Source organism: Sprattus sprattus (assembly GCF_963457725.1).
Source record: "Sprattus sprattus genome assembly, chromosome: 3".
NCBI classification, from domain to species: Eukaryota; Metazoa; Chordata; class Actinopteri; order Clupeiformes; family Clupeidae; genus Sprattus; species Sprattus sprattus.
Genome location: NC_137922.1, coordinates 45,989,525 through 46,002,810, shown reverse-complemented (window position 1 = coordinate 46,002,810; position 13,286 = coordinate 45,989,525). Strand labels below are relative to the sequence as shown.

The window sequence follows — 13,286 nt, the reverse complement described above, 5'->3', positions numbered from 1 at the left end:
ACTCCTCCCCACTCTTCTCCTCTGTCCTCTCTCACTCTGTCCCTGTTGATTTCCAAACATTAGTTCATCTCCCCACTGCACTGCTGGTCTAGCACACTGGTGTTTAACTGTGTGTTTTGTATGACCGATAAAATAGGGCATAATAGGGTTATGATACGGTTAGTTAGAGTACAGTTGTAGCATCTCTAAATGTCCTGTAGAACACTGCTGTGGGTCACGTTTCAGCGTTAAGTCGAGGAAACTCAAATCACATTCCCAACTGCTGTAACTCTCAGAGCTCCATTTTAAAACATCTGGTGTCTTCTATACCTTCAGTATGTGAAATGCATGAAGGTGTTAACACCCTCTGCAAAGGCTGACATGACTTCATATGAAGCCATCTTTGTTGTTTCCCCATCTATGTAGTACATGTTGTTTCCCCATCTATATAGTACATGTTGTTTCCCCATCTTTGTAGTACATGTTGTTTTCCCATCTATGTAAACATGTTGTTTCCCCATCAAATCCAGTACTTTCATAGTTGTTTTCTTTTTCAAGTCTTGTGAGAATTCCTACACTCAGATTGTTGAGGTTTATTCTCCCCAACCCCCCACAGGTATTTAATCAAGTTTCTGGCCAAGCTGGACGAGTACGAGGACGCTAATAAGATGACGCCGGGGAACATCGCCATCGTGCTGGGACCCAACCTGCTGTGGGATAACAATGAAGGGTATGTCTAACTCTCTCCTCCACCCGTTAATGCACACACAGACATGTCTTACTCTCTCCTCCTCCCGTTTATACACACACAGACATGTCTTACTCTCTCCTCCTCCCGTTTATACACACACAGACATGTCTTACTCTCTCCTCCTCCCGTTTATACACACACAGACATGTCTTACTCTCTCCTCCTCCCGTTTATACACACACAGACATGTCTTACTCTCTCCTCCTCCCGTTTATACACACACAGACATGTCTTACTCTCTCCTCCTCCCGTTTATACACACACAGACATGTCTAACCCTCTACTCCACCCGTTAATACACACAGACATGTCTAACCCTCTACTCCACCCGTTAATACACACAGACATGTCTAACCCTCTACTCCACCCGTTAATGAACACACACAGACATGTCTAACCCTCTACTCCACCTGTTAATACACACACAGACATGTCTAACCCTCTACTCCACCCGTTAATACACACACAGACATGTCTAACCCTCTACTCCACCCGTTAATACACACACAGACATGTCTAACCCTCTACTCCACCCGTTAATACACACAGACATGTCTAACCAGTGGTGTAGTCCAGGGTATACGCAGGTATACGGAGTATACCCACTTTATTTTCAGTCAGCATTGCGTATACCCACTTCTCAAAACAGGGCGTTTATCCTGTGCTGTATGGGATATTTAAAAAAATTGCAAAATTAAGAGTATACCCACTTCTCCAGGGACCACTACACCACTGTGTCTAACCCTCTACTCCACCCGTTTATAAACACACAGGCATGTCTCACCCTCTACTCCACCCGTTAATACACACACATACATGTCTTACCCTCTTCTCCACCTGTTAATACACACAGAGACATGTCTCACCCTCTACTCCACCCGTTAATACACACAGAGACATGTCTCACCCTCTACTCCACCCGTTAATACACACACAGACATGTCTTACCCTCTACTCCACCCGTTAATACACACACATACATATCTCACCCTCAACTCCACCTGTTAATACACACAGACATGTCTCACCCTCTACTCCACCCGTTAATACACACACAGACATGTCTCACCCTCTCCTCCACCCGTTAATACACACACAGACATGTCTCACCCTCTCTCTTCCACCCGTTAATACACACACAGACATGTCTCACCCTCTACTCCACCTGTTAATACACACAGACATGTCTTACCCTCTCCTCCACCCGTTAATACACAGACATGTCTTACTCTCTCCTCCACCCGTTAATACACACAGACATGTCTTACCCTCTTCTCCACCCGTTAATACACACACAGACATGTCTAACCCTCTACTCCACCCGTTAATACACACACAGACATGTCTTACTCTCTCCTCCATCCAATAATACACACACAGACATGTCTTACTCTCTCCTCCATCCAATAATACACACACAGACATGTCTTACTCTCTCCTCCATCCAATAATACACACACAGACATGTCTCACTCTCTCCTCCACCCGTTAATACACACACAGGCTTTAATCACATTGAGCTCATTCATCCATCTTTGCCCGTTTCTGGGCTGGCTTACAAGTAATTAAACAGCTTGCAGGTCATTAAAGAGAACTGGAGGAAACATCAATATGTAATTAATCAAATCTGACATAAGGGTTGAGTAGTTGTAATGTATCAGCATCTTTCAAAACATATATTTATCAAAAAAGTTAGGGTAAACAAAAATACAAGCCAGCAGGTTAGTCAGGCAGAGTTTAATTTTGGAAAATATATGAAAATGGGAACATTTCTGTGGTCTACAAGTTCTTCAGCAACTACATGTATGTTGTTAATAAAGAATGTTGGGTATATTTTTCTTAGAGTTCCAAGGAGTTCTAAGTGCTTGAGTTGGTTCTAACTATCTTATTAAAGGTTCTTGTTGTTTGCGGCTGCGTAATGGTTCTCTTCTCCCTGTTCCATGTTTGTTATCTGGTTCTCCTGAAGGAACATTACCGAGATGATGACAACGGTCTCTCTGCAGATAGTCAGTATTCTGGAGCCCATCATCCAGCATGCAGACTGGATCTTTCCTGGCGGTGAGAAAGGCACACACACACACACACACACACACACACACACACACACACATATATGCAAATAAACACATCATCTTTACACACATTAACAAACTTAGACATCCAAACAGGCAGCTGTGACACAAATTCTCTCAGACATGTACACGCACGCGCGCACACACACATGAATCCACACACATGAATCCACACACACACACACACACACACACACACACACACACACACTCTCAAAAGCATGGACACATAACACTCAAATCACATTTAACTTCTTTTGGCTTTTGGTTGTTGGGAACTAACCCTTGACCCCTCTCGTCCCCCAGAGATCGAGTTCAACGTGACGGGTAACTACGGCAGCCCTGTGCACACCAACCACAACGCCAACTACAGCTCCATGCCCTCGCCCGACATGGACCACTGCGAACGCAAGCAGTCGGACCAGAGCCGGCGCCCACTCAGCGTCGCCACCGACAACATGATGCTGGAGTTCTACAAGAAAGACGGGTGAGGGCCTATATGTTCACTCTGAGCCCAGGTAGCGAGGTTCCGAAAAGTTCTGCCAAGAATGACGTTCCCACTGTAGAGATTGAGCCGGTTAGAGCGTAACTTCTCTTAACCAGAGAGTTCCTGCTCTTGGCACCACACACAGGAACAAGGGGGAAGTGCCCTTCGCTGTGTGTATGTGCCAGGGGCACCGAGTGAACTGAGAACTGAGATCTACTGTTGGTGCAGCATATGGGTGAGGTCAGACAGATTAGAGCATGATGCAGTTTATAAACATGGCTGTGCTTGATCAAAAACATCCTTACTTTGCCGTCTTTAGTAGTTTAGTCGTTGTGGTATGGCATGTGACACTGTCATGTGCTGAGGGTTGTGTCCTCTGCTATGACTAGGTGGTATATGGGGGTCTATGTCTATGTCTGTGTCTGTGTCTGTGTCTTTGTCTGCCTGTATATGTGTTTCTTCATCCTTCAGTCAGAGGGACAGAGCGAGAGAGAGAGCGAGATCGAGAGAAGAGCGTGTGAGCGAAAGTGAGGTTGAGGGAGATTGTGAGATTATTGAGAATGGGAAGAGAACAGAGAGGGAGGGTGATATCCAGAATGTGTCAAATGAGAAGCAGGAATGAAAGAATGATAGAGAGGGAGGGAGAGAATGAAAGTTATCTGCAATAAGCTGCCTTGGGAATGGGTAAAGGATTAGCACATCTCCCTTCTTCTTTCTTTCTCTCTCTCCCCTCTCTCTCTCTCTCTCATCCTCTCTCTCTCCCTCTTTCTTTCTCTCTCTGCTTGCTTTCTCTCTCTCTCTCTTTCTCTCTGCTCTTGGGGCTGTGGTCTAATCTCTCTTCTCCCCCCCTCTGATTTCAGTGGATCTCAGCCAATTAGCCAGGCTAGGCTGTGCTCACTCCACTCCACTGCACTTTAATCAATAGAGCTCAGAACTCATTAGACAGACAGACAGACAGACAGACAGACAGACAGACAGACAGACAGACAGACAGACAGACAGACAGGCAGGCAGGCAGACAGACAGGCAAACAGACAGGCAGACAGACAGGCAGGCAGGCAGGCAGACAGGCAGGCAGGCAGGCAGGCAGGCAGGCAGACAGGCAGGCAGACAGACAGGCAGACAGACAGACAGACAGACAGACAGGCAGGCAGGCAGACAGACAGACAGTTCCCTGACATTCTTGTTGGCTACTATGGTTTTTCAGAACAGAGAAGTTTCTGTGTCGGTGTTAAGACAAATCAGCCGTTTCAAGGAGGATCAAAGTGCTAGCCATGTGTCCTGTCTGACTAAACGTGATCCACAAACTCCATATCCGTCCAGTGGTGACCCAGGATTCACTGGAACATGAGTGCAATAACAAAACTACCCCACAACGCTGTCAACCTCGTCCTTTATCATGTGGATAACACTACCCCACAAGGCTGTCCATCTCGTCCTTTACCATGTGTGGATACAAGCAACTCTAACCTGCCCGCATTTATTTTTGGGTGCATTTCTGTCTAGTGGGAAACGTCCTCCTATTCTCTTCTTCCCTTCTACCCATCAAGTTTGGGTAACTTCATACTTGAACCCTCTGTTCATGTCACAAGCATGTCAATAATTCTTATAATGATTATATCACTGGACATTGACTGTCACGACTTCTTATGACAGGATATGACAGCTGCTAAGACCTGGTTATGTCAGTGTTATGACAGAGAGTTAAAGTATAGTGCTATCCTTGGCTCTTCTATCGATGTGTCTGTCCAAGACTAACTAGTTTCTTCTGTTTGAACTATGGCAGCATTAGGAAAATCCAGAGGTATGGTACCACTTTCCTCTCTGTCTTTCTCATTTAAGTCTCACCGTTTTCTCATCACTGATGTTCACTTTGACCATATTCTCAGTAATGTCTCACAAAGGCCTGTATTAATTACATGAAAAAAGGTTGTGGTTGTTGCAATTTGCCTTTGTGAATATAACCTCTATTTGACATATTCTCAAACGTGATAATCTTGATCTTAATAATACATAATAATAATAATAATAATAATAATAATAATAATAACAATAATAATAATAATAATAATATTAATACAAATCATAATAATATGTTTGCAAAATATAAGGTATGACAATATTTCATTTATGAGCTTCTAAATACTGAGTGTTGGTTGGAACTCCGTCTCTAACTTCTGTCTATGATCTCGCTCTCTCATTGGTCACGTGTGTCCCGCCTCTCTCCTCCCCCCATGCGATTGGCCGTGTGTGTGCTCCGCCACTCCTCTCCCGCTCTGTGATTGGTCGGGGTCATGTGTGTGTGTGTAAAGCAGCATGGGGGTGCGGGTAATGGACACCTCGTGGGTGGCGCGGCGCGGCTCATCGTCGGCACGGAAGACATCGTCGACCCCCCCAAGCCTCCAGGGCCCCTGCCTGCCCGGGGAGGAGTTCGGGGATCTGTACACTTCCCCCTCCCCCACACCCCCGGGGGGCAGCAGCGACCGCGTCAGGTAAGGACTCGAGGGCAGGAGGGGTCCCCACAAAACCGCCATCCTGGCTCGCTCTGATCAAGACATTCTATATCTCATAACTAACCCCAGACACACACGCCCCCACACACACTAACACACACACACGCATACATCACACACACACACACGCACACACACATATACACACACACACACACACAAACATACACACATAAACACACAAACATACACACACACACACACACACACACACACACACAGACACACACACACACACACACACACACACACACACACACACACACTGACACACACAAACACACACACACACACACATACATACAAACACACAGATACCCACACACACAGGCACACAAGGATACACACACACACAATGACACACAATAGTGTTTTTCCTTGTGTCTCTTGAAGACACACTCTGATTAACAACAATACACTGTCTGCTTCTGCTTTTGGGTCAGCGTTGCTTCTTTCTTGTTTTTTCTCTGTGGCTGTTTCTTGCCCCTCTCTATCTCCCACCCTCTTTCTCTCTTCCTCTCTCTATTTCTCACCCTCTCTCTCTCTACCTCTCTACATCTCTCTCTCTCTTCCTATCTCTCCCTCGCTATCTCTCACCGTCTTTCTCTCTCTCTCGCTCTCCCTCTCTTTCTCTCTACCTTCATTCCCCCCTGTAATCTATTCTGTTCATGTCGTACTCTGTCCATCATGTTATCTCTTGAGTGTTAACTCTGCAGTCTATAAACTCACTTTGTGACTATTTGGTTTGCCTGTTTGTCATCAATCACCCTCTTGAATGAGATCTGTGAATCAGATATGTGATGTTAACAACAGATCACATGGTCTTGAGTGTGTGTGTGTGTGTGTGTGTGTGTGTGTGTTTGTGTGTGTGTGTGTGTGTTTGTGTAGATCCTTCTGATCAGCCCGCCATGTGCATTTGTAGTTAATGGACTCAGTATGGTCTTCCTCCTGAGAACACAAACACAGCTTTTCTCCCCCTGAGTGCCTCAGGCCAGCACAGCTCATGTGCGTTATATAACACAATTCATAAAATGCACACACAATGCACACAGGACTGTATACAGTATATATATATATATATACATAGACACTCAATGTCCTATGGGTGCATTTTGCATGACCCTGGTTTACCTTTTTCACTTTTTCCTTCTTTCGCTTTTCCTTTTATTTGTTCATATTTTGTCACTCACTAAGTCACCCTCCATCCTACACTACTGTGTTTAGCCTCACAGATTTCACCGGTGCTAATATGCTAACGTGATCCCAAACAGCTGTAATCCCAAAACCCTCTAAATAACCTTTAAAGCACCTCAGAATGCTCACATGAAATAAACTACGTTTCCCACACTCCCCCTTTACCCTCTTAGTCCAGGTGTCCCTCTTTCCAGCCACCTACTGTGAAACTGTGTCCTTCTCACCTTCTCCTTTATCTTTTTCACTAAATAAACTACGTTTCCCACACTCCCCCTTTACCCTCTTAGTCCAGGTGTCCCTCTTTCCGGCCACCTGCTGTGAAACTGTGTCCTTCTCACCTTCTCCTTTATCTATTTCACTAAATAAACTACGTTTCCCACACTCCCCCTTTCCTCTCTCAGCTGAGGTCAACTGTGTCCTTCTCCCTCTCTCTCTTTTTTAATCTATTTTACGTCGCACTCTGTGTGTCTTCTGGACGTTTCCGCAGCTCCGACGACATGTCCTCCTCCAACAATTGGTCGGACTCCTGCTACATCTACCCCTCCCCGGAGGAGGAGAGGCCCCCACCTCCGTATCCCTACTCTGCCTACTCTTCCTCCTCCTCCTCCTCCTCCCCTTCTCCCTCCCCTTTCACACCCTCCTCTTCCTCCTCCTTCTCCTGCTACTCGCACTCTCACCACTCACACCTCTCCTCGCACTACCACCAACACCAACACCACTTACACCCCCAGCACCCCCACCACCATCACCACCACCACCACCACCACTCCAGGTCCTCAGCCTGCTCTCGTCCTGCGGCCCCTGGCCCCGAGTCAGTGGCCCCAGGCCCCTCCCCACCTCCGCGCTGGTCTGGCTACAGCCCCCCGCCCTTGCCGCCGTCTCCGTGTCCTTCCCTGTCCCCGTGCCCGTCCTTGTCTCCGTCCCCGCACCCCCATGTCTCGTCATCCGCGCGCTCCCCCTCGCTGGACATCAACTCCAACCCCAAGCCCAGCTCCCTGCTGCTGCTGCCCAGGCAGATGTCTCTGTGTGAGCACGCGGCGCATGTGTCCCTCGCCCCGCTCACCCCCACCTCCAGCCCCGTCCCCCCCGCCTGTGGCCCGTTCCCCTCCGAAGCTAACGCCCCCATCCCTCCGCCCCCGCCCCCCCTCTACACCAAGCCCCCGCTCTGCCGCCTCGACCCCCCCCTCGGCCCCCTCCTCTCCCAGTCCGCCCCGCCTCCGTGGGCCGCCTGTATCTGCGGGCGCGAGCGAGGACCCCGGCTGACTAGGTAAATGCACACTGGACGCGCTGCCCGAGGCTGTCTTGGGTTGCGCCCGATTAAAAATATCATCGCGACAGACAGAGACTTGTCTGTGTCAGGGGTCTGAAAGGTCAACATATAGACAGAAGAGAGAGAGAGAGAGAGAGAGAGAGAGAGAGAGAGAGAAAGAGGGAAAGAGAGGGAGAAACAAAAAGAAGAAGACCAAGAAGGGCTTTCTCAGTAGTGTCAAACACACATACCTTTGTAGTGTCAATACAGCATCTACTCATTCTAAAAGTCATGTGACCTTAATTTGTCAACATCACTGTCTTATTTTCATTTGCAAATCAATTTTCAAAGTCATATTTTCCATTTTGTGAAACCATCGCTCCTGGAGCACATCCATTACCAGTGAAAGCTTATGCCAGAGTAACACCCACACACAGGCCTGGCCCACCCCATGGGCAGCTGCTCGCTCTTCTGTTGCAAATTAAGAAAGTTTGTTTTCTTGTACTGCCCCCTTTGGCTGTTATCATCTAATGACAGGACTATATGGTAATCCTTCATGGGGATGTTTATTGTATATTGATTCATGTATTTGTCATCGTGGAATGGCTGCAGCTGTGCTTCCGCACATGACTTTTTTAATGGTTCAGTGAGGAGCCTATGGGGAAGATGTTGAGTGATGGAGCGAGTAAGTATATACTGTGTTTGTGAGTATGTGTGTCTGTGAGTTCACTGGCTAATTGCCTCTTTTTCATCAGTACTTTGAAGAACAAGGAACTCTCCCCTGTGATTGGCCAGAAAGCCATGCAGTCAGCACCATCTAGTGGACACTCGCTGTGCACTGACCAGAGTCCTCACACTCTACGGAAAGGTATGTGTGTATGAGTTAAAGACACTGTTTACTGATGTGCATGCATGTCATTGTAGCTGTATGCTAAATATAAGACACTGCTGATCTCCCCTTCTGTACAGACTGTGGATAACACATCTATGTAGTATTTGAGGAAAGCTTAACAGTTAACTATGTGCATCAGTGAGATGAATTCCTGGACAATCAGTGTGTGTGTGTGTGATTGAGTGTCCTTGTCTGTGTGTGACTGAGTGAGTGAGTGAGTGAGTGAGTGAGTGAGTGAGTGAGTGAGTGGAGAGTGAGTGAGTGAGTGAGTGAGTGAGTGAGTGAGTGAGTGTGTGTGTGTGTGTGTGTGTGTGTGTGTGTGTGTGTGTGTGAGAGAGAGAGAGAGATAGTGAGTGTGTGAGTGCATTTGCCTTTTATTATATTATATTGTATTCTATTAAATCTCTCTTCGTCCTGCTCCAGTCTCTAAGAAGCTGGCCCCCATCCCCCCTAGAGGCTCCTACCCTCCGTCCGACCAGTCCACCGGCCAGCCCTCGCCCATCAGCCTGTCCCCGACCCCGCCGAGCACGCCGTCCCCCTACAGCTTCAGCTACCCGCAGGGCTACGCCACCATCGCCTCGCCCAGCCAGTGCCAGTCGCAGGCCACCACGCCCCCCTCCTTCTCCACCAGCGCCACCGGCACCCTGCCCAAGGCCCGGCCTGCACCCAAACCTCGCCAGCGGCCCAGCCTGCCCCCACCGCAGCCCCCTAGCACCCCGGGCTCCTCCCCCCTGCCCCTGGAGCACGGCGGCCTGCTGGAGGGGCTGTCCCCTGGAGAGAGCATGTCAACCGGTAAGGATGCAGCTCACATCACATGTATATACAGTACATTATGTATGTATGTATGTATTCAGAATGTTTATGGATGTATGGATGGATGCAGATAGCATGCCCACTGGTAAGGAGGCAGATAGCATGCCCACTGGTAAGGAGGCAGATAGCATGCCCACTGGTAAGGATGCTGTTCACCTCCCAGATTGTATATACAGTATGTATGTATGTGTGTATGTATGTATGTATGTATGTATGTATGTATGTATGTAATTATGTATGTAATTGTGTATGTATGTATGTATGTATGTATGTATGTATGTATGTATGTATGCAAAATATCTATGTATGTATGCAAAATATGTATGTATGTATGTATGTATGTATGTATGTATGTATGTATGTATGTATGTATGTATGTATGTATGTATGTATGTATGTATGTATGTACATATGTATGTATAGTTATATGGTTGTATGGATGGATGCAGATAGCATGTCCACTGGTTTGGGATGTAGATAGCATGTCCACTGGTAAGGATGCAGATCACCACTGATTCTGAAGGAGAAAAAGTGATGCATTGTTTTAGTGAGTAGGTAGGTGTTGAGTTGAGGCTCTGTGAATGATTTGGCCATGATACAGGCTAGATCAGGGTCAGGTTCATACCAGAGATGATTGCTGTTTCTCTCTCTCTCTCTCTCTCTTTCGCTCCTTCTCTCTCTCTTCTTGCTCTTCCTGTCCTTCTCCGTCTGCCTCCCTCTTTCTCTCTTTGTCCTTTGAATCACTTTCACTTTCATTTCTGAAAATGAAAAAGCCAGATACATCTTACCGAGGCTATCCTGCCACCATATTACAAATGTCTCTGCAGTTACAAACATGTGTGCTTAACGTTTTAAGATCTTATTGTTCTCTTCATGATAACTACATTTTTCTCACATGGAAATTTCAATTGAGTTCAAATATGATTAGTTGTTTATGGTTATTGGACTTAATATGGTAATTTAGGCAATTTTCCAAATGTTTCCAAAACTCAATATTCTCTTTGTCGACTCCTCTTGTTATTGTTTACCTGCAGCGGTTTGAGGCCAGTCATTGGTTCAGTGTGAGGCAGTGAGTGAGGGGTAAGCAGGCTTCGAATGTACACTAAAGCTTGACCCTTCCCAGCCACCATCCAAGCATTCACGCTAATAACTCCTGGTCTGGCTCTCCGTTCCGTAAACGTGCATATACCTGTTCACACGGATCCGCATATGTATATATGAGTATATATGTATTTATGTATGTATGTATACGTATATATGAGTATACATATGTATGTAAGTTTGACACCGCTGTGTGTGTATGGTCCACCACTAACCGTCCTGTTCCACCTGTGCATGGAGGGCTGAGAGGCTGAAGCAATGCATGGCTTTGTGGACCAGTCTGATCGAAGAGGCCATGTGCAAGTGTTCAAGCAAACACACACACACACACACACACACACACACACATATATACATACACACACACACACACACTTCGGGAAAGAGTGTTCATAAACCAGCACTGTTAGGAATTTCAAAGCACTCAACATGAACTGACAGACTTCTGCGTCACCCCCTACCCCAAGTTACCCCACAGCTCTGACCCCTTGAACATAGTGCAAGTCTTGGGCCTGTGATCAATCTGCCCTCTGCCCCCGACCCCCACCCCCCCGCCCAGCTTTTGCCCCCCCTCCCACCACCAGTCAATCAGCACCCTGTTGCCCCTGCCTGTGCTTGCCCTCCAACAACGGACCCTCTGCAACGATCCCAGGCACCATGACCATGTATGTCCCAGCTCCCATAAACAGAATCAGCGGCAGCTATGAGAAGCACTACAGAGCCCAACCGAGCCTCCTGATATCTCCAGGCCTAATGTTATATTGTTGTAACATTAGCCTTAGTTTGGCATTTAAAACATATGTCCTACACGGTGAGGCAGTGCTTTCCTTAGCTGCATTGGTCTGGTCATGGTAGCTGATTAAATGTTGTATGTCATCGTGAAAAAACATGTTGTTTTTCTCACCAGATGTTTCGCCCCAGCAGTGTTGCTGCTGCTGATGCAGATGTCCTCAGGGACACACACAAACAGGGCCCTATAGTTTTATTGACGGGCAACGAGCAAAGCGGAGAGCGAAGTCCGACGCGCATGAACTAAAGCTATTGTGTGTGGTGTGCGGAAACATTGTGCTGACCCACCTATGTTTGCGCTTAGGATCTATCGTACGTTATTAAATTTGCAAAATGATTTTGCCAAGTTATTCAATTGTCGTTAGTTAACGCGCTGCAGACTTAGCTCACTGCTGGTTGCTTTGCTCATTGCCAGTTGACCGTCAATGAATTGTGGGCCCACACTGTGTTACAGTGTTCTCCCTGTTTCCCTGGTCATTTGAGAGAACTACAATCATTACGGTCATTCAGAAATTAACAACTTGCTTCAAATCAAGTCAGTGGAAATGACAAATGTTTAGAAAAACTACAGCTGTGGCGTCAGTCGTATGTCGCCAGACACTCATGTGTCCAACAATTGTTGTGATTCTGATGGTAGTACCCTCTACAACGACCAGGAGAAACACCACATTGATATAATGTCTATAATTGTATGTTAAACATTGGTCAGTGCACCTGCTCCCCATATCAAAGAGTCAAGTTTGCATAATGACATTGCATAATGCATAATGCATAATGCATAATGACATATTTACCTCTTTTTCTTTGCTTTTTCTTCTCTTGTTTCATCAATGCTATCTCTTAAATTCATTCTTCTCTTACATCTCTCTTTTGCCATCCACTCCTCCTTCTTTTCTGACCCCTCCCTCACTTATCCACTGCCCCCCCGGTCAGAATCTTTCTGCAACCTGGACATTCCCTCCATCAACGTGGAGCTGGACGGCATTCTGGAGGTGGCGTATGGCGCCCTCCACAGGCACTCTGTGGTCATGGCGGCCGTGGCGCTGGAGGCCTCGGGCAGGGCGGAGCCAGAGGAGGAATCGGAGAGCACGGCTTTATGACATCACGACACCCTCACCCAATCCCAGACCACCTCCACTGCAACCGCATACACCAACACCACCTCCACCACTCCTGGATGCTATACACCCAACCCATGTTCTCCACCTGCACAGGATTGGATTGCGTCATCTACTGCAACTACGGAGGCCTGTAGTGCCCAAAATAGCCCTTCATACTAGCTTTCCCTACAGACTACGACATGACATTGTCAATAAACAGTATATAAAATCAATATGAAAACAGTGTACAGAAACCAGAAGTACCACTGGCAGAATACAACCGTGATGCATCAACAGAGGACACAAAGTCAGTTCTTTTTTTTAAACATCGTAACAAGTTTTTTAA

At 46.9% G+C, this 13,286-nt stretch overlaps 1 protein-coding gene across 1 annotated transcript in view; it reads left to right on the top strand.

Annotated features, from left to right (window-relative positions):
* Nucleotides 1-12,940, top strand: part of LOC308362811 (rho GTPase-activating protein 44-like) — a gene marked incomplete at both ends in the record, with an annotated part of 88,366 nt that extends 75,426 nt beyond the window's left edge. The window contains 10 exons of the mRNA XM_080835535.1: nucleotides 596-709; nucleotides 2,697-2,788; nucleotides 3,109-3,289; nucleotides 5,076-5,093; nucleotides 5,605-5,781; nucleotides 7,484-7,652; nucleotides 7,746-8,263; nucleotides 9,001-9,113; nucleotides 9,561-9,929; nucleotides 12,774-12,940. Of these exons, the coding sequence (XP_080691661.1) occupies nucleotides 596-709; nucleotides 2,697-2,788; nucleotides 3,109-3,289; nucleotides 5,076-5,093; nucleotides 5,605-5,781; nucleotides 7,484-7,652; nucleotides 7,746-8,263; nucleotides 9,001-9,113; nucleotides 9,561-9,929; nucleotides 12,774-12,940 (1,918 nt within the window). The remainder of the gene's footprint in view (nucleotides 1-595; nucleotides 710-2,696; nucleotides 2,789-3,108; nucleotides 3,290-5,075; nucleotides 5,094-5,604; nucleotides 5,782-7,483; nucleotides 7,653-7,745; nucleotides 8,264-9,000; nucleotides 9,114-9,560; nucleotides 9,930-12,773) is intronic.
* Between the last annotated feature and the right edge of the window lie 346 nt (nucleotides 12,941-13,286).